At 44.4% G+C, this 23,986-nt stretch overlaps 2 protein-coding genes across 8 annotated transcripts; one reads left to right on the top strand and one right to left on the bottom strand.

Moving 5' to 3' along the window:
- The first annotated feature begins 9,006 nt into the window (after positions 1-9,006).
- atat1 (alpha tubulin acetyltransferase 1) lies at positions 9,007-17,621 on the top strand. Of its 6 annotated transcripts, XM_067255738.1 has the most exons (13): positions 9,007-9,367; positions 9,740-9,800; positions 10,067-10,158; positions 10,926-10,983; positions 11,081-11,194; positions 11,364-11,465; positions 12,247-12,292; positions 12,870-12,915; positions 13,758-13,832; positions 14,153-14,381; positions 16,192-16,295; positions 16,439-16,505; positions 16,804-17,024. In XM_067255738.1, exons 1-13 carry the CDS (start codon positions 9,276-9,278, stop codon positions 16,897-16,899), a joined length of 1,182 nt encoding a protein of 393 aa, XP_067111839.1. In that variant the 5' UTR covers positions 9,007-9,275; the 3' UTR covers positions 16,900-17,024. The 6 variants fall into 6 exon arrangements, with proteins under 6 accessions (XP_067111839.1, XP_067111837.1, XP_067111838.1 ...); XM_067255736.1 differs by lacking the exon at positions 12,870-12,915 and having other exon boundaries at positions 16,804-17,621; XM_067255737.1 differs by lacking the exon at positions 16,439-16,505 and having other exon boundaries at positions 16,804-17,621.
- A 1,641-nt stretch (positions 17,622-19,262) lies between these two features.
- si:ch211-152p11.4 (regulator of G-protein signaling 1) lies at positions 19,263-23,896 on the bottom strand. 2 transcript variants are annotated; one of them, XM_067255840.1, is made up of 6 exons: positions 23,545-23,896; positions 22,369-22,998; positions 21,880-21,929; positions 21,308-21,438; positions 19,868-20,034; positions 19,263-19,626 (listed from the first exon to the last, which is right to left on the bottom strand). In XM_067255840.1, exons 2-6 carry the CDS (start codon positions 22,849-22,851, stop codon positions 19,447-19,449), a joined length of 1,011 nt encoding a protein of 336 aa, XP_067111941.1. In that variant the 5' UTR covers positions 22,852-22,998; positions 23,545-23,896; the 3' UTR covers positions 19,263-19,446. The 2 variants fall into 2 exon arrangements, with proteins under 2 accessions (XP_067111941.1, XP_067111942.1); XM_067255841.1 differs by having other exon boundaries at positions 23,550-23,890.
- Between the last annotated feature and the right edge of the window lie 90 nt (positions 23,897-23,986).

Below are 23,986 nucleotides of genomic sequence, written 5' to 3'. Positions count from 1 at the left end.
TTCCCCTGTTCTCTATTATATCTGTTACAGCGGCAGGGGGTGGCAAGGTAAACAATGGATGAATACGGAGCTAGGGGGAGGAACCAGGGAGAAACTTGGAGGAGCTGGGTTGAAAAATGGGATTCGCGGGGCGGCGTGAAAAGCAGTGCCCTGGGGCTATCTCTTTTGTCTCACTAATGGAAGTTAAACTCTCTCTAGCTCTGAGGCAGCCACCTCCTTTTAGCTCGCTAGACAAACATGCTATTGTAGCGGGTAGGAGGGGGGGCCTGATTCTTTTGTTTGAACCTTGGATTGTCATTAGCTGGCCTATGCCAAGTTCAAAGTCACGTAAACAACACTTTGTTTCCGATGGCTTGTGCCAAAGACATGTGCCATATTCATGTCCCCTCCCTCTCTTTAGTGGGGCTATGACTCAGCGACAAAGCTAACATGGCTAATTGTAGCAATATATTTGATTGTAATGAGCAGTCGCCTAAACGCCCGCTTAAACCAATTTTTTGGTCCACCATCTCAGTAATGAGATTCACATTTAACTTTAAATTTAGAGGTAAAAAGGCTTGGAACATTTTATCACCACCCTCACTTTCTCCAATATTGACAATATCTGCTTGGATTGATGTGAGTTGGGATGGTCCCCAAGGGACAGGATACCCATCTGCATTTGTAGATTGGATGGTTTGGCTTTTGGATGGTCAAGACAGATATTTAAAACGTCCTGGCCTAAAAATGTTGCCCACCACCCTTTGGATCAATAAGCAATAATCTCCAATGTGATGAGACACAGACCTCCACGCTTGCCCTCCAGTTTTTAATCACATGGGTGTTGGCTAGCAGAAGGGACACTCTCCTGTTAACCCTTGTGCTGCCTTCGGGTCACATGACCCAAAGGTTCATAACGAACCATCGTTGTGTTTACCCAATTTTACCCAATACAAAAACTAATAAAAATATTTTTCTTTTAACCTTCGCAATGTGGGGGGTCTGAGACAGCCCAACGGTGAAAAGAAAATGCTTCACTTTGTTTTTGTATGCGTTAAAGTTGCCGCAATACGACGGTGGGTCACAATGACTGATGAGTCAGAATGACCCGAAGATAACACAAGGGTTAAAGGTAGTTTATTGAAGAAACAGATGCATTGTGGGGCAGAGGGAGGCCACTTAATGTTCTGATCTGCACTCTTTTTAGGTCATAAGTGGGACCGGGGGTGCTAGATAAAGTTCTAAACTGCAGTGCTGGAGATAGTGGTGTTAGAATTAGAAATCAACCCTTTCTTAAGGGTTTCATAGATTTTTTAGAGTATTGTTTATATACAGGTAAAAGGAAAGTAATCCCAATACAGAGCCCAGAGTTGTATTTTGACCCAATTTCCTAGGGGTAAATACACAAAAGAAAATATTTTTTTGCATTCCATGTTTTGGAATGAGGTCATCTTTGATCAGGGTTGAGGTGAGATTGTTACCTAACTGTACCATCAGCAGGGGAGAATCTCCCCAGCATGATCACCAGCCTTGGGAGGATAGAGATGTTACTCTGAGGTAAGCTGCATGGAGCACTGGACCAGCTCTGGACCATTGTCCTCACATGGATTAAACTGGGGGGGTGTCTTGTTGGAATTGGAGGGGTCCTATACACTCCTAGACCATGTGTGTGTGTGTGTGTGGGAGGAGGGGAGGGTGGAGGGGGTGGTAATCGGGGTGATAGGGTAGGGGGTAGTGTGGACATGGTCACGGGCAGCTGTGGGAGGATTACCCCAAACACACACCCACACACACATATATATATGGACAAATGCACAGCCTTTAATAAGGTCTCAATCTGGACCAGACTCCCAGAAAGGGACCGGGGCAGTGTTATGGAGATGAGGGTGTGAGGGTCAGGTCACCGAGGGGAGGGTGTGGTGCCTGCCATTGTCTTCCTGACTTGTCCCCCCCTTCACCAAGCGCTCCGCTGACCAGGAGGAGCACCCTAGAGGTTAAGCCTGCACGAGGTCACAGGCAACACCCCCCCCCCCCCCCCCCCCCCAATAAGGGTCAGAGGTCTCTTTTAACTCTTCCACTTTTTGACTCTGTCTTAGTGAGAAAGCAGGGGACACCTTCTGTTCTCTCCATTTTCTGAGCTGTTGGTCTGACTGGAACTGTGTTGAGCTACTAAGGACCTCCCTTACACCAAGCATAGAGAACCTATTCAGCTAGGCCATCTCAGATCATTTAAGGAAGAAACACTGCATCACTTAGTTTTCCACTAGTCCTCTAATGTTAATTCTGACTGATTTGTCATAAAGGTTTTTTACATTTGTAAATGATATGTGTATGGAAACTAAATATGACTTTTCTGTAGTTGATCTGGTAACCAAAACAGATGTACTGGCTAACAACATATTTTCTTCTGTTTAGGCACACCCAGTTCTACTTGAACTTGATGTCTGATTTACAAACCAAGGTTAGGCCTCTGTGATAAAGTTTAAAGCAAATACTGACAGAAAGCACATAAAACAGAAAATAAATAAATGAACATAACTAATGAAGAAATCGATCCTATTCTCCAATCCTCTTGATTAAAAATCGAATTGGCCATTTAATCTCGAGAAGGTGTTAAATCTTGTTTACATAAAATGGGAGTAATTTGACAGTGTGCTGTATTACATTTATACACACAGCCACTACTATTGCCTTGTTATCTATAGCTATAGTTGCCTGCATAACATCTCTCTATTCGTGGATTAAAGTCTAACCAATACCGTTTTTTTCTGTTTCATTGAGGGTTTAGGTAACGGAGATCCAAATTGAATACCTATTTAATAATCTCATTACAACTGTTAATAATTGTCCCCGCACCTCAACTGCACAACAGAGGCAAGTACAATAAGTAGGCTAAGGCATAACATTATTATTTTTTTACTTAACATTTACATTTAGTCATTTAGCAGACGCTCTTATCCAGAGCGACTTACAGTAAGTACAGGGACAAGCCCCGAGGCAAGTAGGGTGAAGTGCCTTGCCCAAGGACACAACGTAATTTTTGCACGGCTGGGAATCGAACTGGCAACCTTCTGATTACTAGCCCGCTTCCCTAACAGCTCAGCCACCTGACTCCTGAATCCTTAACACACTGTTGAATTATTTCCCACATCACACAGAAGACACATTGTCATGCAAAGAATTTGGGAATATCTTAAACATATAGGTAGGAAAATGCGTCATGTGGTCCCTCGTTGACAGTTCCCCACAAGACAGAAAAGTTATTTATGCAACGATATCAGTTTTGCTGAATTGTGGGCAAATTGATTTGAAAAGGTAGGCTAACGCATACTTACTCAACCCGATGAAAGTCGCAAAGAAGATGAGCAACATTCTTTGCTGGTTCATTTTGTCTTCTTGAATTCTGACTTTGACAGTATTTTGATCTTGGAGGAATCTTTACTCTCACAAAAATATTCAAAGGGTGAACAAAGTATTCCAATTGATTGGCGAAAACTTGTATTTTCTATTTTTACTTAAGTCTAAGATAATTTAAAAGATTCGCTACGAATACATCTTCGTTAATCCCTGGTCCAGTTGATGCCGGTCTAGGCTACTGGTCACGTCCAAAGCCACTTTGAGAATGCTCTTTCGGCTATTCAGGACCCACGGAACGGACAGCGCACATTAGTCATTCAACGTTTATTGTTGGCCCCCGCTGACACCCACGGCTGGACATTGATACAACAGCTTTCACCGGGCTCTGGCAGATTGGTCCCCAATGCACCAATCACAAAGCTCGGGACATCCGAGGGGGAGGCGCGTTTTGCCTTCAAGGTATGATTGATATTCATTTGAATAGTATTTCTCCGCTCCGCTGCCTGTGGACCTGATGTCACCAACACACATAACCGAATCACTACAGACAGCTGTGGCCATCCCCCAAGAGCAGGGGCGTTAAACAGCCATGTTTTCTTGCTATTAGTGGTAGGTTGGAAGCCAGAAAATAATGTTTCAAGTGTGAAATTTTTAAATGTTAACTTGTATATTCACACCCAGTACAGTGCACTATTAGTCCAATGTTGCAGTATTAGTCCAAGTCTCCATCATTTACAACAAAATGAAATTCAGATAGTTTTCCACCACGTCATATACAGGTTAAAGAGTAAGATACATTACTTAACCTTGTCCAGCCTTCATACAAGGTTTCTTGTTTTTTTGTATTTAAATATAGTGATGTGCCTGAAATGGTGTCTTTTGCTTGGTAATGCAATGTGCACATCTTGCTCCTTGTGGGGGGGGGGGGGCTTGTCAACAACACCTTTAAGGAGTTTACTAGCACAGCCAATAGCAAATGGAATCGGGTGGAACGATCAATGTTCATGTGTTGTGACCTTCGCTATCTTTAGCCTCCTTGATCATGATGGACTGAGATGATGATCTACAATAGTTATTGCTAAGGTCATTTAATCAACCCTGCTGCCTGGACCCTGAGTTCTCTGCTCCTCACCACCACCTCCTCTTCTCTGCTGGGCCTCAGAGGTGATGAGCTCATCAACAGAAGACAACTTGACCTTTCAAAAAAAATAAAAACAGTATTTATTTTTAATCCTAGGATTCTACTGTATGCTCGTTATTGACTTTTCACACTTTGTAAACAACCTATAAATCATCCTGTGTGGTCCAGCAATCTGGCAGCCATGTAACATCCTCCCCGCTCACAAACACAAACCTATTAGCCCTCATTATAATATGCAGAGGGGCCCTCCAATTGACTGGCAGATATTCATTAGGGGTTCATGTTCCCAACTTCTTCCAGGCATTGTGAACAATCCGTTCAAGAGTACAACAGATTGGAACAAAGTACAACAATATGCTAAACACAAAAAACTGGCTGTGATCATGCTGCACGGTGGAAGAAAAAAAGACCCACAGGCATGCAGACATTCACAGGAGCAGGGTTCATTCCATATGTTAATGCAGCTATGCGTAAAATGTAAATAGACGTAATTAAAGGAATGACTGTCCCAACCAGTGGACTACTATATTTAACTATATTTTACGAGGTGGTCACAAGGTGGTCACATGTCAGTCCACCAAGTGTGGGGAAAAAAACATCTAAGGGGATGATTGTCACAAATGCTAGTTTGTTAAAATAACCCGTCAGTTTAAATACTGACCAGTCACGCAACAAACTTTCGAAGTTTTAGAAAATGTGTTGAATAATTTTATATTATTATTATTTTGGGTGAAACAGTTGAACCAGAGAGTCCTGATATATGGCCGGTTCGCTTGTAGACATTTATGACTGGCAACACAGTGACACACGACCAAGGCTTCAATGAACAACTTCTTTGCAGAATGCTGATCTTTAACAGGAAATTACACAAAGGTCTGAAATCAGAATAGCAGAGCAATATTTTCAAAGGAACCTTCCTAACTTGGGTGTCAGGCAGGCACTGAAGAGAGTGTGGAGGATGTCTCTGTGTAAGAGTTTGTATTGGCCGAGAGCCAGCTGCAATGGAGCTGTTTATTGGGGCTTTTGCTATGTGGGGACAGCGTGGTACTCTTATCCCATTACATCTATAATGGCCCCCCTGGTTTCCATTAACAACCGCAGGGCTCTAATCCCAACTCGTATTCAAGCCCACTCATGCTCCCTACACCATCACTTTCACAAGCTGTTGAGTCCATTATAACACAAGCAAAGGCATAGGAAGAGAGGTGAGGATGTAAAAGAGAATGATGACAAGATGAGGACCGTGAGGAGAAGGGGAGGTTAGCAATGAGAGAGAGCTTGATGGAGCTCGAGCAGAGAGAGGATTAGAAGTGGGGTTCAGAAAATGTTGCCAGGAAATGAATGGACAGAGGGGCAAAATGTTATAGTATGAAGTGACATTGAGGTAACAACTTGCAAGAAAATAACTAACCACTCCATTGAAATCACGTCTTCCTTTTAATACTAGTCCTAATACCGTTCTTGATCCGAATTCACAACTGGCAATGACATAGTGTCCTTTTCTCGTCACATGAACACATTTTCATGGCTGTACTGTACATGAACGCATGCACACTCAGCTCCAAATGGAGGTGTAGGGCAAATGACCACGTGGGTGCCTCTGCGTCCGGGTGACACCACAAGGGAAAGCGAGAGACCTGTGACAGATGAGAGTGACAGGGCTGAACCTAAAGCTGCACATCAATATCCCTCTCATCGACCGACGAGACCTTGCATGTCCAGTGACGTGAAAAAAAATACAGGAACGGTGACATTTTACTGACAGTTTGAAAGGAGACACCCCCATCAAGAGATGTATTGACATGCTGAAGACCAGGAGGTGTTAGTACATGGTATGGTTAAAACCAGGCGGTTTTACATAACTGAAGTGTTGCTTGTGTCTTCTACCTCCCATTTCTACAGTGACGGCCCCAGGTTACTAGCCCAAAGTGTACTCTGGTTAGTTGTGGACCTGCTGTCAATTTACCAAGCTCTTTTCCTCCCCATGCCATCTCCCAACCGATAGCATGTGTCAAGGCTAATTTCATAGTGGGCATATCGTGTCTGCCTTGACATTGAGCACTACACACAGAGAAATTCTTTAATTATTTAACCATTTATTTTATTAACGGAATGGGTCGTTATGAAGCTCAGTAGAAGCCTGGTAACGATCCATTCATTAGAATAAGGTGTTGGAGCAGGGAAACATCTAGAAAATGCAAGACGAGGGGTCCCGAGCACCAGGGTTGAGAAACACTGTTATAGAACCACTGTATATTTTTCTCATAACATTTATGATGTGGATTGTGAATCAAGGGAGTAACTGGGGGAAGAATGTGCTTGTGCAATAGGGAAAAGACCATCATAATGGGATTAGGGGAATGTGCTTGTGCGACAGGAGGTTTTATATTGTATTTTAATACTTTTACGGGTTTGTATTTAAAAACAAGATTTGTTCCACTGTACGGGGTAGGCAGCTTCCTCTCTGGTTTACAAGTGTGTCAGCCTTGGAGAGGATCCTCTCACATAGCACAGAGGATGTCTGTTCAACGATAATTGCTTTGACACCTTTAAGAGTTGTGGACAGAGAGCCTTGAGGGTGACCCAGTTGTCCAGCGGGTCCTCTGACTTGGTTACATTTGGTTCTTTTAAACACTTGGTGGAGCAGATTCTGCTCCACCAAGTGACCTTTGTCACCTGTCAAAGTGGGCACAGTATCTGAACTGCAGCCTCAGCACATGTGACACTGCAGAAGGCTGCTTCCAGCAGTGTTGCCAGACAGTGAATCTTTCCTAATAAGATTTTTATAAATTATCCGGAACACAAAAGACTACTCACACAAGGGGGAACCAAAATAGACAAATGAACGCACAAAGGCTGACAGGAAGCAGACATACAGAGGCCAGGGTGATCACAACAGACAACAGCTGAGTGATTGGGACAAGACACGGCTGTGTAGGGAACCAGGAACCAGAGGGAAGAGACTAAACAAGGACTGAAATGCACACACCTAAGGAGACACAGAAAACACTAGGGGCAGGGTAAACTGTTACACTGGCACACTAGGGAAAAACCAGGGCACAGCCATGGACGTGACATTTGCCAGTTTCCACCAATTTCATGCCTAATATCTGTGCATTTGACCCAGCCACCCCTTTCTCCTCAGAAAACTCCACAGTGGCTTGATGGAAAGGTTCTAAAACTCCAAGTCCTATGTGGATTGCCTCATATTCTTCTGCAGTGATGGGAACCAAGTCTGTGCTCAAATTGATAATAATTTCCCCAAGTGGTTCTCTCATGTCATTAAGTCTTAGAAACATGGCAAAACACTATTCCATCTGGTGTCAGCCTCCTTGATTCATTTCAGTTTCCTTCACATGTTTAACTAAATGTCCTACACAACAGTTGGATGTCACAGTTCACATTTTTTACTGTAGAATAATGACACTTTTATAACATCCACAACACTAATGTGTGAACATGAATATTAGATCAAAATGAACACATGTAGCCCTACAAGACGTTGTGTTGTAATGTACTACCAGTGACTCATATTCAGCCAGTGGCTGTCATAATTTTCCCTAACCACCAGATGTCAATGTGCTCTCTATTTTCAATGACTTTTTTCCATTGAAAACCTACACCCCCAAACAATCCCACTACACCACCTCATTGCTCCTTGTACTTTCCTGATTGCATGCTCCATGTAAAAAAAACGTAGGCTTACTATAACACTAGCTTAGATTCACGGACCATGTTGTAGGCTGGGTCAACTAAGAAGTTAGTTATATTATCCCTATAGGCCCTAATTGCATTCAGACAATGTATATATTTTTAATACAAGGTATCAGTTTATGTGTGAGGTAGCCTATGTAATCTTTGAAAAAAGGTCGAATTTGAGTACCCTTTAGTCATAAATAGCATAGCTGTTGAGTGAAACTTATAGGCCTTAGTTTGAACTATCCTCTTGCTTGTCTGTCCAGGTCAGAAAAAAGCTTGTGCCATAATATTCTAAACGATGCTTTACATGCAGTCCAATACATGCAGTCAGTTGTGCTGGTCTCGGTACATGCTGCACTCCCCGTTTTTATCCCTGTTACCAGTATGTGTCTGTATATCACAGACGCTTTGTTATGGCGCATTCATGCAGCACATAGGCTTGATTCCCTAGCAACGATGTAAATCAAACGTGTCCGGGTGAGGAGATCACGGAAAGGATACAATTTACCGTAAAGTCCGGTAAAAGGCACCCAACGCCCCGCTTTGAGTCAAGTGTACACTAGCCTGAGACTAGCTAGTCTTTGCGACAGTTGTTTATGTTCTTGTTGATTGTTTTTGTTTAATGTGTTTGGCTTACGTTTAGGGCCATTGTGCTTGGGCAATTCTCCACGATACTGTACACTTTCGACAAACGTTATGGTAACTAGCATCTGAGTGTTAAAACAAGGTCGTCTTTATTAGATGTAATATGTTTTTTCCGTTGCCGGGGGAGTGACTCACTAGTGGCCACAACAAGCTGTCAGACAATGGATTTCCAGCTGCATTGATACAAAGTGCATGGCTCGTCTTTTATGCTGTTGTTGCACTTAGGTGTTAGTTAGATAGCTGGGATTTAATTTTGTGATCCAAGTCACTTATCTCAATGCATGCGTCTGCAAGAGTAACTGGTGTCCTGGGTTTACTAGCTAGACGGCTAGCTATCGTCGAATTCTTAACCACTTTGTGCAGAAATCAAGCACTGCAACATTAGCTACTGTAGCAGGTGCTTGCCCCGGCGCTTACAGTATTACCTAGCCAGTTTCATATTTAGAAAGAAAATATGGAGTTCCCATTTGACATAAACCATATTCTCCCTGAGAGAATCACAGTTCTGGATCAAAACCTTGCCGCAGGTCGAACATCACTAGGAAGGTACTGTACAGTATTGTATTTACAGGCAACATGTATTAATGGGCGCAACTACACAAGTAGAATGTATCTAGAGCTAGACTGTGTATGCTGCATAATTTACCATCACGGCTATTGTCTCGACGAATGGTCATGAATGGTGCTAATGGTCATGTACCAATCAATTCCTCTATGTTTAGACTCCAGCCTCGCCCTCGTTAACACACACAGCCTGACATTTGCATGACGTCAGATGATGGTACCAGCTCTCTTTTGTAGTGGTGTAAAACAAACAAACAAAAATCTCTGCTTTCACGGTCATGTAGTTGAAAAAACAGAAAGTATCACAGTGTGCCATTGTTAACTCCAACCTTCTTTTTCCTCTCAATTGTTTAGATCTGATCCACAAATTCAAATTGCCACTGTTATAGATGAACTTGGGAGAGCTTCTGCCAAGGTTTGTGTGTGTGTGTGTGATTGAAAAGTTGCAGATATTGTTTCTGTTGGTGCCATTTATTATACAGCATGCTGAAAGTCCCTTCAAATTTAAGCATTAGGGTGCTTAAGATAAGTACATTATGCAACCAAGAAGATTAAGGGGTTTGTCATAGATTTATACATGGGATATCATGTTGAGAAGTTTTTTTGACTGCCTGTCAGAGACAGTATTATAAAATGTATCTGTCTACTTTGCTTAAACATGTTGTCTTCTGGGTTCTACAGGCCCAACAGCTGACAGCTCCAATCACAAGTGCATCTAAGCTTCAGAGCAATAGGCACCATCTCTACCTGCTGAAGGAAGGAGAATCCAATGGGTAGGCCATACCTCTATAAACACATGTTTTAGATCAGTTAGTGAGGACCCAGCTCCACCGACAGAATTCAGTTTATTCCTTCTTACATTCACGTTTTTAGGAATTTAGCAGATTCTTTTCTCCAGAGTTACACACACATAGTTTGTTTAGAAAGTACAGCAAAAGAACCAGGATCACATTTACATTTAGTCATTTAGCAGACGCTCTTATCCAGAGCGACTTACAGTAAGTACAGAGACATTCCCCCCGAGGCAAGTAGGGTGAAGTGCCTTGCCCAAGGACACAACGTCTTTTGACACGGCCAGGAATCGAACTGGCAACCTTCTGATTACTAGCCCAATTCCCTAACGGCTCAGCCACCTGACTCCTGAATCAGAAGTGGATACAGTTATAATAATAGTATTTTGGTGACAGAGTCAAGGAACAGTCTATATTTAGCAGCCTGATTGCAAAAACCATATTTTAGCGACCAGACACGGTGAACAAAAAGAAAACCACGGTGCAACGATAACATCTCAGAAGTAACTAGGCTACAGTGCAACATCTCTATGACAAAAGTGAGTGAATATCACATATCAAGAATGCAACATCCGCCACTGATGTGCGCATGGATTAGAGGATCAGCAATCCTACAACCGAAAAAAAAGAACATTAGTGTCGCTCTGTGGAAAAAAGGGTATCGTTATTTTCTGTACCAAGGGAAATGTTGTACAGCTTATCTTATGCCTTCCCGGTTCTTTTCTGCTCTGTCTACCTTTCGCTAACAGAGGGAAAGGCGTTGCGGTTGGATTTCTTAAGGTTGGCTGCAAGAAGTTATTTCTGCTCGTGAGTACCCCTTCTTTACATATACAAAACGGTTTCACCCTCATGATCCCGCGGTTATCAATAGCTAATGAAACCTTTGGTTGTAATGTTTCCTCAGGACCAGCGGGGGGCGCACGTGGAAGCAGAGCCTCTCTGTGTTTTGGACTTTTTCGTGAAAGAAAACTTGCAGAGACATGGCTATGGCCTCGAGCTGTTTGAGTTCATGCTTCAGGTAGGACACGCCCTTGAAAGAACCAACGCAAGACACCCCTAAGGGTTGGAATGTGGCTGTGGGTGGATTTGCAATCACGGTCCTAGAAAAGAAAGAATGCTCGGACGTGGAGGGGTTTCTGGTTGGCCCACGTTTCTCACTGCCATGTTCTGTTTGCCTCATCACACAGCACAAAAGAGTGGAGCCTGTGACGATGGCTTATGACAGGCCCTCGCCTAAATTCCTGTCTTTCCTGGAGAAGCATTTCTGCCTGAAGGAGGGTGTTCCTCAGGTATGGTCTGGAGGCTTGTGACTGCAGTAGTACCCGTGGTTGTGTTGCGTTGTATTTGGAAACGACAACCTAGACACATATCTTACAGTGGCCGTTGTCCCATCAGAAGATACGTCGATCATTCCACTTTCTTTCATTCCACTTGTTCAGTACTTGATTGTTATAATTGTACCACACAGTTCAGACCTGCTGTATTTAGATAGTGCCTATGTCACTTTCACCACAGTAGGGTCCAAAAGGTCCGAGACAGCGTTGAACATTTAATGGGGGAATTCAGGACTGAGAAAGCCAAGCATTCTGTGACATCACACAAAGCCCTTTGGAATATTGTCAAATCATTCTGTATGTATTCTTGGGGATAAGAGATAACTGGGGTGTAGGAGAACACAGTTCTGTTACCCCCCCCCCCCCCCCCCCCCCCCAAGTTCTCTTAACCCCCAGTTCTCCTACCCCTCCAGTTCACCGTCCCGACAGAACCTGCAGTTACAGCCAATAGTTCTCTGCAGAATTGAATAACGCCCCTCTCTTCCGAGGTTAATGGGTCCGTCAAATGGCTAAATACATTATGCCCATGTAATTTTCTCCTATGGACACAATCATCTATCAAACATGTCTCATTACCTTTTGTGTTTCTTTCCAGGAGTCTTTCTCTTGTTTGTGTCAATTGAGTTCAATACGCTTTATTGGCATGACTGCTAAGGGTAAACGGCAAAGAGAAAAAGGATTTAAACCTCCTCTCGCTCTCTCCTTTTCCCTCGGTCCTGTGTGTTCTGCTCTCTAGGTCAACAACTTTGTGGTATTTGATGGCTTCTTCCTCAACAGATCAGGTATGGCTCAGATCATCTTGCCACTCGCCACGTGTTTATTTTGCTAGGACTTCTGTAAATGTGACAATAGGAGCAGTTTGGTTCAGGCTTGGTAGTCCCCACCCTCACAAGTGCACAACCTAATTCCGATGGTATCTCTCTTCTCTGTGAAAGGTTACATCCTTGCCTTTTCACCCAGAACACCATGTCTGTGGCCTCACCTCTTTCTTTGAGGATACAGTATCAAGCCCATATCTGTAGCCCCATCTTTGTTTTGATTGGATTACAGTGGCACATAGTTGAGCAAAGGATGTACTGGAACATCCTGTTTTGTCCCAAGTGTATGCTTGGCACCATGTTGAGAAAGGCTAAACACCAAGACACTTTTCAGAGATGTTGTTAATTGCTGACTGCTTAGGCAAACATTAAGTGAGCTACAAAACATAACCTGGATGTGGGATGGTTTTCACCCTTATACAATGTTAGAGACACTGTGACCACTGGATATAATGATTTTACTAGGGAAGGTTCTGTCCAGAGGTGTTTTTTTTGCTGTTATTCCGGTTCCAAACACTTTTGTTTCACCAAACTCTCCCAGGCTCGCCTCACTCTCCTCTGACGGATCAGGGGATGTACGGCTTTTTGTAAGGACTCTCAATCTTCTTTTCTTTTCTTCCTTTCCCCCAGCATCCAAATCCCCTTCCCTTGTTTAGTTAATGACTGTGTTTATATCAGGCCTCCCCTTTACACATGCAATATATTTTTCTCTCTATCTTTCTTTCCAACTCTATCCTTCTTTCTCTCTCCATCCTTCTCTGCCTCTCTCTTTGTCTATTTCCCTCTATCCTTTTAAGTCTCTTTCTCTACCCGTCAGTTTTCTCTCTCTCTCAGATTTGATCTCTCTCTCTCTCTCTCTCTCTCTCTCTCTCTCTCTCTCTCTCTCTCTCTCTCTCTCTCTCTCTCTCTCTCTCTCTCTCTTTCTCAGTCTCTTTCTTTCTCTCTGTCCTTCTAAATCTCTTTCTCTATCCTTCGGTTCCTCTCTTTTTCTTTCTTTGGAGATATGCAGGTACATTCCACTGCTACCTATCCCCCACCCTGCCAGGTCCAATATAGTGGATGTGACCCACCATGTTGTATATTGGACCCAGTAGCTTTAAATGACCGTTATGGTTCTGTCACACTCCTTAACAAACGTCCTTGCAGCACAAGCTTATGATAATGAAGCTGCTCGTATACCTTAACGTCTTACCGGCCTCCCCAGTGTCTTGTCAGTTTGCGTAACCTTAAACTCACACCACCCATATGTTCATGGACAAAGCTAGCATTTGACGGAATATTTTGGCTACAGTGTATTGCATCATTGCCATCTGTGTATGTTTCTGTGGAGTCTGCGAGGAGGGTAAATGCTGCAGTCCTCCACATACAGAACCAGAATCCTGTTCGGTGTTGCGTTTGTGACTTTTGTGACTTCTGTTTTCTTCTACAGCGGCCCAGTTGAGAAAGGTTCCCCCCAAAAAGCCGGACGGAGAGATCAAGCCCTACTCGCTAATGGGGAGAGAAGGTGAGGCACGCAGCTTCACATGGACACTGTAGAGACCTGGGACACAACACAATCGAGTACTGTGGTTCACTGCGGTCTGTCTAAACGTTCGTTCTTGTAAATTTGCTGCTTCATTGCCTCCATTGTGAATGGAATTCCGTAGGACGTTTTCGGTATGAAAGACATCTGTGTGGTAGACATTCGGGTTCATTAGCTGAGGTTAATTTTGAAATACACGGGGTGTTTGCTAGAATAACCACTAGAGGCAGAGTTGGAAACCGGGATGTGCAACGGGGCGAGCGGGTGTTGAGATGTGACGTCCTGAATGTGTTCCTCCTCAGTTGTGCGCGAGGAGCAGAGGGCTCTCCCCTGGCCTTTCATTCGCCCCGTGGCTCCCCCCCTCTCTCCCCCCCCACGGGCGGTATCCTCCCCCTGCTCGCGCTCCCTCAGCGTGGGATCCTCCCCCAGCAGGGGGCCCCCGTGCCCCGCCCCGACACCTGCCCCTGGGGCCTTCAGGGGCCAGACGCCCGACTCCCCTCTGATCGAGAACTGCAGAGCAAGGCGCACCAGGTAAGGGCACCCCGTCGTCAATACTCAAATATCGAACCAAACGTATTTGTATAGCCCTTTTTACAGGCACTGTCACAGAGGGCTTCACATACGCCCACAGAGGTGCACCTTAACCAACCTAAACCCTCAAAGACACACTGGAAGGAGAGGTCAAGATTCAAGATGAACTTTATTGTCCCACAAAGTGGAACATTTGTCTTGGGCTTTCGCCCATGCTGCAAAGACAGACAGTCCCCATACAAAAGTGAATAAAACCATACACCAGAGTCCCTAAAAGCACATATATGCAAACAAACAGAACAAATGATCACATTAGTAAGAGATAATCTGCGCCAACGCCTTCAGTAAAAGCAAAGATCCCCCCACTGTCCATCCGGGCCTCGTCCTTTCTTTTTCCGCCGCTATTTAAAAGTTTTACTGAAACAGGGTTGATTGAATTTTCAAATATAATTAATCTCCAGCAGGGGACCGAGCCTCCTCCCAGAGGGACCCAGCTGATACTAAGTGTGTAGAACAGGGGATGGGCACAAACTGTCTTATCTACTTACGAACAGGATACCCCCTAAGGCAGGCTAATAACAGTGACAGTCATGCTGGATGATGAGGGTATGTTGTCAATGCTGAGAGCTTGTGCCTGGTCCTCCAGGCCGGGCAGTCATTCCTCTCTTTAGACAGTAATTGTTGCACACAAAGAGCTCTCTTCAGCACTGGCCGTTCCCTTTGCTCCAGACCGCCTTCGGTCTCTCTCTCTTTAATTCTCTCTCTTTTTGCTCTCCTCCAGCGAACTGTACTGTTTGACCACAGCTCTCCTCTTGGCTTCTCTAAACACAGTTTCTCTCCGTCTCTCTTCCTCCTCTCTGCCCTCTTGTCTCATGGAACACCTGTTCCTTTTTGATTTCACCTCTCGAACATCTTCTCGTCCTCCCGACCCCCCTCTCTTCATTTCACCGGGCCGTCTTTCTTTTTCCCCTCATCGCAACAGTTCCCTTAATCGATCTCGGCTCAGCTTTCATTGACTTCCACCTTTTGAGCTTCCCACCACGGGCTCTTAATTTTGGGTCGGTGGTTTTTAGTCTGTTAGTCTGTCTGTCTTGGGGAAGTCTCGTATTATCTTGATGATGTCTTGACTACAACAGTACAACATTGAAATAAAGCAAGACCTGTCTCCCTGTGCCCTGTAGGACTTTGAAATCTTTCCTGTATTTGTGCAGCTGAGGGAACCATGACGTTGTAACCTCTACCTGCCTTTTAGACGCCATTAAACATCTTTTATCCCACCAAACTAGAAACGGGAGGTTTTATTCGAACCACATTACACACTTTTGTGGTTGTACTTTACAGCTTGTCACATTTCCCAGGTGTTCTTATTTCGACTTCAGCCAGCTTTATAGAAGGTCGACAAATAAATGTGGATGGGGATATTTTAAGGCCCTTCCTGTTTCGTCCAATTCCCAGCTCAGTTTTTGCTCTATTATTTGCCCTCATTTCATCTCATGATCATGGTTCTTTTGTGTCCTCCCGATCACTGTTTTGATGAACGTTTTATGAATTATTTAACTTTGGTTGCTAATTATGTTTTGCATATTTCAAATGTTTTGGTTTTATTTTGTTGTTCTTGTTTCTTTCTTTTCCCTTTTGCATCCACTTGACCTGTCCTCTTTCTCCTGGCATGCCTTTGCTACTCATCCCACTTTCTATCTCCCTCCCCTCATCGGTCTCCCTCTTTCATCTTCTCTTTTGCGACCTTGTCCTCCATTCCCTTCCCTCTCTCTTCCTGGCTATCTTCTGTCTTCCTCCATTCCGCTGGTAGCCAACAGGGCCTGGTTGCCAGGGGCAACCTCTACAGTCGGCACATCAACAGCAGGGGCTTTGGGCTGCTGTTGGAGAAACAGCAGAGCACCTTCAAACTGCCAGGTAAGGTGCTGTGAAGAAATTGTGTGTGTGGGTCAGGAACTGCTAGTCAAGAACGGACAAAAACCCAATCCTGCTGTCTTGTAGATTCCACACAATGCTGGGATTTGTAGTTTTCATGCTGTAAGTGCTGTGTGCCTCTTCAGGTTTGAGACCAGTGTTGAAAGACAGAGAAACAGACACAGACACACTGGGACACACAAATACAGACAGGTTTGAAATTGCTCACGCATCACTTAAGTTATGTTCCCGCACACAACAGTTGAATTTAATGGAGCTGATAAACGGCTGAGAAAGATAGAGTATCGAGAAGAAGACGTTTTTTTGTGGGTGTTTTTGTGCCCTTTTCTGTGTTTCTAACTATCTTTCCTTGCCTCTCTGCTACATGCATTTCCTTCTCTGACTTGCATTCACTCGAAATCCAATTTCCCTCTCATTGTTCTCTGGCCTTCCCCTTATAAATCTCTTCCCTTCTTTCTCCATCCATCCATCTCTCCTTTTTTTTGACTAGGTGCCAGCCCCTCTCGCTCCCGCCACTGCCCATACCCCAGGAGGGAAGCCAGACTCCCGTGGTGGCCAAGGGACCAGACCCAAGGATGGGAGTTGATTCCACACTGCTGGAGAGGAGGCTGAGGGAGGGGGCAGAGCCCTGGCCTTCTGGGAGGCTAGGAGGAGCTGTGCAGCCAGGCCATAAGGCCCTGTTGGAAGCGGAGAAGAACCAGGGGAGAGGAGGGTGGTCCTGGACGGTTGGGGAGAGCCGGTGTACAGCCCAGTGGGTCAAACAGAAGCAGGAATACAGGAGCACCCGGCCTTGGTGACAAAGGACACACATGACGAGAGAGAGACAGAGAGGATCTGATAAAACCATAGATGGTCAACACTGTTTGACGTACTCTTGATATCAGTAAATGTTTAGGCTAGGTTAACAGGGTGGGAAGCAGCAAAATGGACAGAACGAAGCAGTGAATAAATAGGCTGGAGCAGTGAATAAATAGGCTGACAAGGCAAGTAGGCTTGTATGGAGTGTGTGTCTGAATCTGCCATGTGAGTAGTCAGTTGCTTGAAAGGAAGGCGTGGGATGTGCTAGGAATTCCTTGGAAATTTAGCTCACCTCACTTATTTAATGCATATTTTATGCCACTTTAATTTTATTTATTTTTAAATAACTTGTGGATTTGTAAGTGTACTACTGAAGGTCAAGAAATTAAATGGAAATACATTTCAGACACTGAACCGAAATGGACTCCCGTATTTTCCTTGGATGGCATTATGAATCATGTGCTGGTTATGTAAAGGATGTATTGTAAATTACAATATGTGATTGATTAGTTGGCCTTGAGTATGGTAAATTCACGTTTCCTCTCCTTGTCGTCTTCCCTCCTTTTGAATCCTCAGTACCGCCCTCTAATGGCAGAGTCCTGTAACTGCATGTCCTCTACAGGTCCATTGGAGCACTGCACCCTCCCAGACATAGCTTGAGATAAACATCATCAAAACATTGATGTCCAATTAAATGTTAAACATTCACTAACGAGCCTGGTCGTTAACATCCTTCCTTTGCGATCTTTGACCACACCATTTGACCACTCATCGGTTCACCATTTTATACATTGTTTGGACCAATGAAATTGCCTCATTTTCTGGAAACAGATTGTACGTTGGAGCACTGGCATGATAAACATTCATGTAAAGTATCAACATTATGCACTGTTTGGTAAACTTTTAATGAAATGTTAAGACATGCGACTCCTTAATACATACGCCAGTAAGACAGACGGTTATCCTTAACCAGCTTACTGATTCATTTCTGTATGTTTGCTTAGGAGTGGTGGTCCACAATGCATATAGCACACCCAGTCCTAGGATTTGTACTTGAGGATGGACACAGGCTTAGTATCCTAGCAACCCTCTTAAGGCCAGGGGGTTAAACAGCCGTGGACAGAGATACACCACCTCAATGAACGACTGGGATGCTGAAAAGGTTATATTACCTTTCAGAAATACTCAAAATCAACAAAGGTTCTGGGTTGCAAAAGACCTCCCATGTATATATAAAAAATTTATTTATTTTGATATCTCCATCAAGATTAACTTGGAGCAATACAAACAACATTAGACACCACGAGTTCCCCACATGGAGTTTTACTTGAGGTGTGGTGTTGGCTTCAAACTCTTTCCCCGCCTTTTTACGAGGAAGTTTTACATTATCAGTTGGCAGGAGCATAAGGTTCTATGCAAGATGCAGCCTGAGGAGAACAGAAACAAATGACTTAAAATCTGTTTGTTGCAACAACAAGTGTGACAATCCCGGGCAAATTGCTGTCACCCACACTGTAATCTGGTACTTGGTGGCACGAGTATTCTCTCCATGAAAGTCCAAAAAACGCTGGAATCTCTTTCCAAGAAAGTGTTTTGTTGATAGTCCTCTCAGGTTACTTCCTTTTGCTAGTCACGTCCACAAGCGTGAGTTTGTACTCAATCACCCATACTACATAAGTAACTCACAAAGTGCTTTGACCTTTATCTAGTGCTTGTTCTCGTCTGACGTGTTTTTCCTTTTGGTCAGCTAAGGAAATTCCTCATGTGCTCAATGGACCATGGGAACTCTAACTACGGTACTCACTGACGCCAAAAGCGAGGGTGTTAGATGATTAAAACATGCTCGGAATATTTTCATTGGTCCCACCGACAGAGTCAAGTAACAGTCTTGAGCTCCCGGCATCTTGAACCTCTGTTTGAACATGCATGTCGGCCTCCTGTTTACCCCTGATTTTTAATGACTACTTTTAGAAACCGTCGTCCATACCCTCCCCCAGTGCCCTGTTCTCTACTGCATCCATTCCGCCTGTGGCCCAGATTACCTAGGATAAGCTAAGCCTTTGCACTACTTATTTCCTGTAGGGAAATGAGTAGAAACCAAAATAACCTATGTAAAAAAAACAAAAAACCTGGAACAGGAAAATGGCAAAACTATTGATGTCATTTTACTTTGTATATCTAGTTTTTAGTACTGTTACTGTATTTTAATCAACCTTGCGTTTCTGTTTCTTTTTTTAAAGATGACGTGGGCGTTTCGCACCTGGCACATACGTTACAGTGAACCTGGTTCCCCACCAGGTTTTTCCACATTTACTGTCACTAGTCATGGTGTAGCCTAGGGGCTGTGGTCTGCCTCTGGGAGCAGAGAGAGGTAGATATTGGATTGGAGGAAGCGGGGGTAACAGTCTGTGTCCAGGAGGGTGTAGATGCGTTTCTGAGCGTGGCAGAGAGACGTGTGGGAGGGAGCCTGAAGCAGCTGCATGGTCAGCTCTCTGGTCTTGCTGTCCAGATTCACCTACGAGGACAGAGGACAGCGGACAGCATTCAGGTGACTCATTCAACAAACGGACACGCAGCGAGAACAAAGACAGCTAATGCTGGATCAGGAGCAAGTGTACAACACGGCAGGCAGATAGACAACCAGGGACAGACAAACCAATGGACAGGGACAAAACACACAGACAAGACGGGGGACAAACAGATAGGCAAGCTGGCAGAAGATGGACACGCAGGCCGGAACACAGACAACACTATACCTCCCGGGGTGCCCCTGGCTGGATGTAGGTGGCACAGATGTCTCTGGCTCTCCTCTGCAGGCTGAAATTATTGGACGAGTGTCTGTACTGCTCACAGGCCAGATAGAACTGCAGGTTCTCCTCGCTGAACTCAGAACGCAGGAATGCACCAAACACAGACACGCCCGCTGAGGTTTGGAGGGAGTGGGTGGGTGAGAGAGATGGAGGGAGAGAGGAAAGGAGGGAGGGACAAAAAGCGAAACAGATATAAGGGGCTAGTGACATGCTGTGCACCTTAGTTAAAATATCACTTCTTGTTACTTATAACTTTGACCTCAATACTGCTTACGCGCACACACACACACACCCACAGTAAATCACAACCCAGTGCAGAATTTCTTCATACCATCATCATTTATCCAGATATGTTCCACATTTTCTCTCAGTTTCAAACACACATCTTTTGATGAGGCAGGGTGTTGCAAAATATTTATTTCCAAAGAGGGGTTCAAGATTGGTGTCTCCGCGGTTACAACATATCTTTGTTCCCAAAATCAGCTTTATTCGCCATGTACATGTAAGTTTACACAAACAAGGAATTTACTGTGGCAGGAAGGTGCATACGATAAACATCTAAGAATCTTAATTTTAAAAAGTAGAAAAAGTACAGCAGTCTAAATGTGACTGGGATTGACTCCCAAAAGTCTGCACTGAACACTGCGACAGTGGCTTGTTCACAAAGAGCCTGTGAGGCTGTTTCTAAAAACCACGACCAAAGCCAATAGTAGGTGGTGGTGGTATCAATGTTTTTCAAGAACAAAAAAATAACTCCACCTACAGTATAATACTAGAGTTGCACACTGAGATGAAAGTATGGGTGTCTGAACACAGACTCGCTAATGACCCTGGCTGTTCCTCTAACAAGGCTAACAAGGAAGGGCGTGGGGCCTGTGCAACCATGACAACCAAGGGTTGATCTTTAACTGGAATCGTCCCGGCATATAAACAGGGAACATTCTCAAGCATTTGATAAACAACAATTTCCCTTTCCGCAGGGGGCTCAAGGAATCCTTCCAGGTGTTTGCGACTGCCTACTTTCTAAGCTTGTGTGAAAAGTATGCACGTATGAAAAAAAGGAAGTTAACAACCATTGGAATGTAATGAGGAAGTAACCAAAGGGAAAAAAGTTATGTAGATTTATGAACGTCCGTCACATACTCCTGTTCATCTCACGAGGTTTGTGGGTGGGAATAGAATAAGGAAAGAATCTGGCCTGTTCACTTCTCAGCGTCAATGTTTACCATCTATTAATACAAGCCGGCTGGTTCTAGTAAACTCCTGCATCAAGCTTGAATGCACCGCACACTGAAACCAGTGTCCTCCATCCAAACAGCGAGTCACCCTGACGTTGCAGCAGACTTCAGCAGAGGTCAACACGGCTGGAAAGCGCAGGCCACTCACCTCGGCTGTCCAGGAGAGCGTTGAGGGACTCGGCCCACTTGTCCATCTCCTCCCGGCTGAACCTGGTCTTGCTGTGACCCACCTGGCTCCACTGGCGAAGGAAGGGCAAACGAGACCTTCTCTCTTTGGCACTGACATGGAGAAAAAGGAAAAGCTATAGCGATTGGAGCTTTTGGTTGGAGCTGATTTCTCAACAGTACATCTGTTTATTGATACAAAATATATATCTTTTTTCAATGAACGTGATGGTCCTTCCTAGCAATATGATCAGTACATTTTGAGGTGTGAGGTACATTTTGAGGTATGAACATTACGTTCATACCTCAAATGCGGGTCAGATGGCTGAGCGGTTAGGGAAGCGGGCTAGTAATCAGAAGGTTTCCTGTTCGATTCCCGGCCGTGCCAAATGACGTTGTGTCCTTGGGCAAGGCACTTCACCCTACTTGCCTCGGGGGGAATGTCCCTGTACTTACTGTAAGTCACTCTGGATAAGAGCGTCTGCTAAATAACTAAATGTAAATGCGTCATTACGTATGAACATTAGGAACAACCTTCCAGCAAGAGTAACTCACCTGTCTTTCTGCTCTGTATTGAAGAGATTGGATTGTGAGGAATGAGGGCTCTGAAAAAAAGGACAACAGGTGCGTTTTTGCCAAGTGTCCTATCATTAATCTCTGTTTTTCCAGTCTCTCACACACACACACACACACACACACACACACACACACACACACACACACACACACACACACACACACACACACACACACACAGTTGATTAAATCCCAGCTGTGCAATTCCTTTTGTGGTGGACAGCTTAATTGTATGAACAATATTTTCCAGTAGTGAGTCACTGCATCATAAAAATATATAGTATGAAACATAAAAAACATGCACCGCATACACTACAAAAATAAATCTGAAAAGAAAGGAGTCATAGATGTTGACTAACAGCGATACACAGAAGGAACAAAGATCTTTCAAATGCCAAAATTGGGATGGATTAGCTCAATACTGAGGATCCAGCCTGGCTCCTCTGAACTTGAGAAATCCCCCTTTACCTGTCCAAAGAGGCTCTTGAGGTGCAGCTTGGCTGCTGACAGCCTGGCCTTTGCATGGTGGGACTTGAGGGGGTTGGATAAGGATGTGTTTGAGGGTGAAGTTGACGGATGTCCATCTCTGCCCATGCTGCCCTTGGCCACCGGGGCCAGTTGACTGTCACTGTAGGCCCGGCACCCTTCACTGATGCCTACAACTCCCAGCTTTCCCTTCTCCAGCATGCCCAGCTCAGTGAAGTTCTCCACACTGACGCTGTGCTCCTTTTTCATCTCTCCTTTTCCTCCTTTGTTAGCGCTAACGCCCGGTTCCTGGATGATTGGGGGCAGTGATGAGGATCCACTGTCCAGCTCATCCTGCTCCTGGGTCAGGGTGTAAGTGCCCGACTCTCCATCCCTTCCACAGCTCTGGTCCTTCGCTAGCGCCACTTTTCGCCGGGGAAGGAAGTCCATGTCCAGAAGGGACCCCTCCGAGCTGTACCGACGCATGGTGCCGACCTCTACCGTTACGTTTTGAAGAAGGATGAAGGGATGGTGGAGGTCAGGGAAGATAGAGGGACTTGTGTGAAACAGGTAGTTTAGGAAAGTAAAGAGGAGAAAGAATGAATGTGTGGTTGTCTGTAGGCACAGGACAGCCTGTGAAAATGAGGCAAGAGTGGGAGAGGAGGAGGGGAAGATAAAATTGAACAATTACAGAGAAGTAGGTCATTTCATCAGGGAAGTTACTTGGTGTTCTGCTGCTCCATATGAGTGCCTGGTTCGGCTGGTTTGGATATTTGTAATGAAAACACTTCTACGCTAAATGGCCTGAGAACTGTAGGTAGGTGTAATAGATAGCGTCGTGTAACTAACACCTTATGAACACAAATAACATATATGACCTTTTACTGCTTACTTAGGCTATGTGTATAAGATAATCCCCTCATGATAAACAACGTGAAAGCCCTTTCATTTTTTTCCAACATGCTCGTGCTTATAATGTAAATATCAGGACCATTTAATCACGAATCCTCTCATACTAATTGCACCTTGATCCAAATAGACGACCTAGAAATGTGACAAAATATATCACATATGGCTTGAGACTGAGAATATATGAAAACTCACACAATCAAAAGCTTCGAGTAGTGTATCAACAGCCTCAATTGTATCTGGGTTAAATGTTTTGTTTCATTGGCCTACCTTACCGTCCAGCGTTTATTCTGCCATGTGTTCGATCATTATTACGATTCCAAGGGCCACCAAATATCCTTTGGACACCATACAACGCAAATCTCAGTACGATTATATTACGAGCGTGAAACCGTGTATTGCCGAACTGGAGAACGCCCCCTCGTTTTATCCTCAAGTTTGCTGTGGTCTCGATCGAACCCTCCAGTATGCGTTTCGTAAAGCTCTATAAATAGATGGCGACAAAGACAAATGTAGGCGCCGAAAAGGTTTGACTTGAGACAGTTTTTACGCTGAATGAACCGTTCCAGCTATCACTCTTAAATGAAATAGATACCTCGCTGTCGCCACACCCACAACTTAGTTTCAGCTTTCTGTCACTTCGAAGTTTGTACAGAGCATAATTCCGATAATTGTAGGTGTGTCCTAGAAAACGTAACTAATTAACATATTT

The sequence above is a fragment of the Osmerus mordax genome, chromosome 18 (assembly GCF_038355195.1).
Source record: "Osmerus mordax isolate fOsmMor3 chromosome 18, fOsmMor3.pri, whole genome shotgun sequence".
NCBI classification, from domain to species: domain Eukaryota; kingdom Metazoa; phylum Chordata; class Actinopteri; order Osmeriformes; family Osmeridae; genus Osmerus; species Osmerus mordax.
Note: the sequence above shows the minus strand (reverse complement) of the source record. Positions and strands in the feature narration are given on the sequence as shown.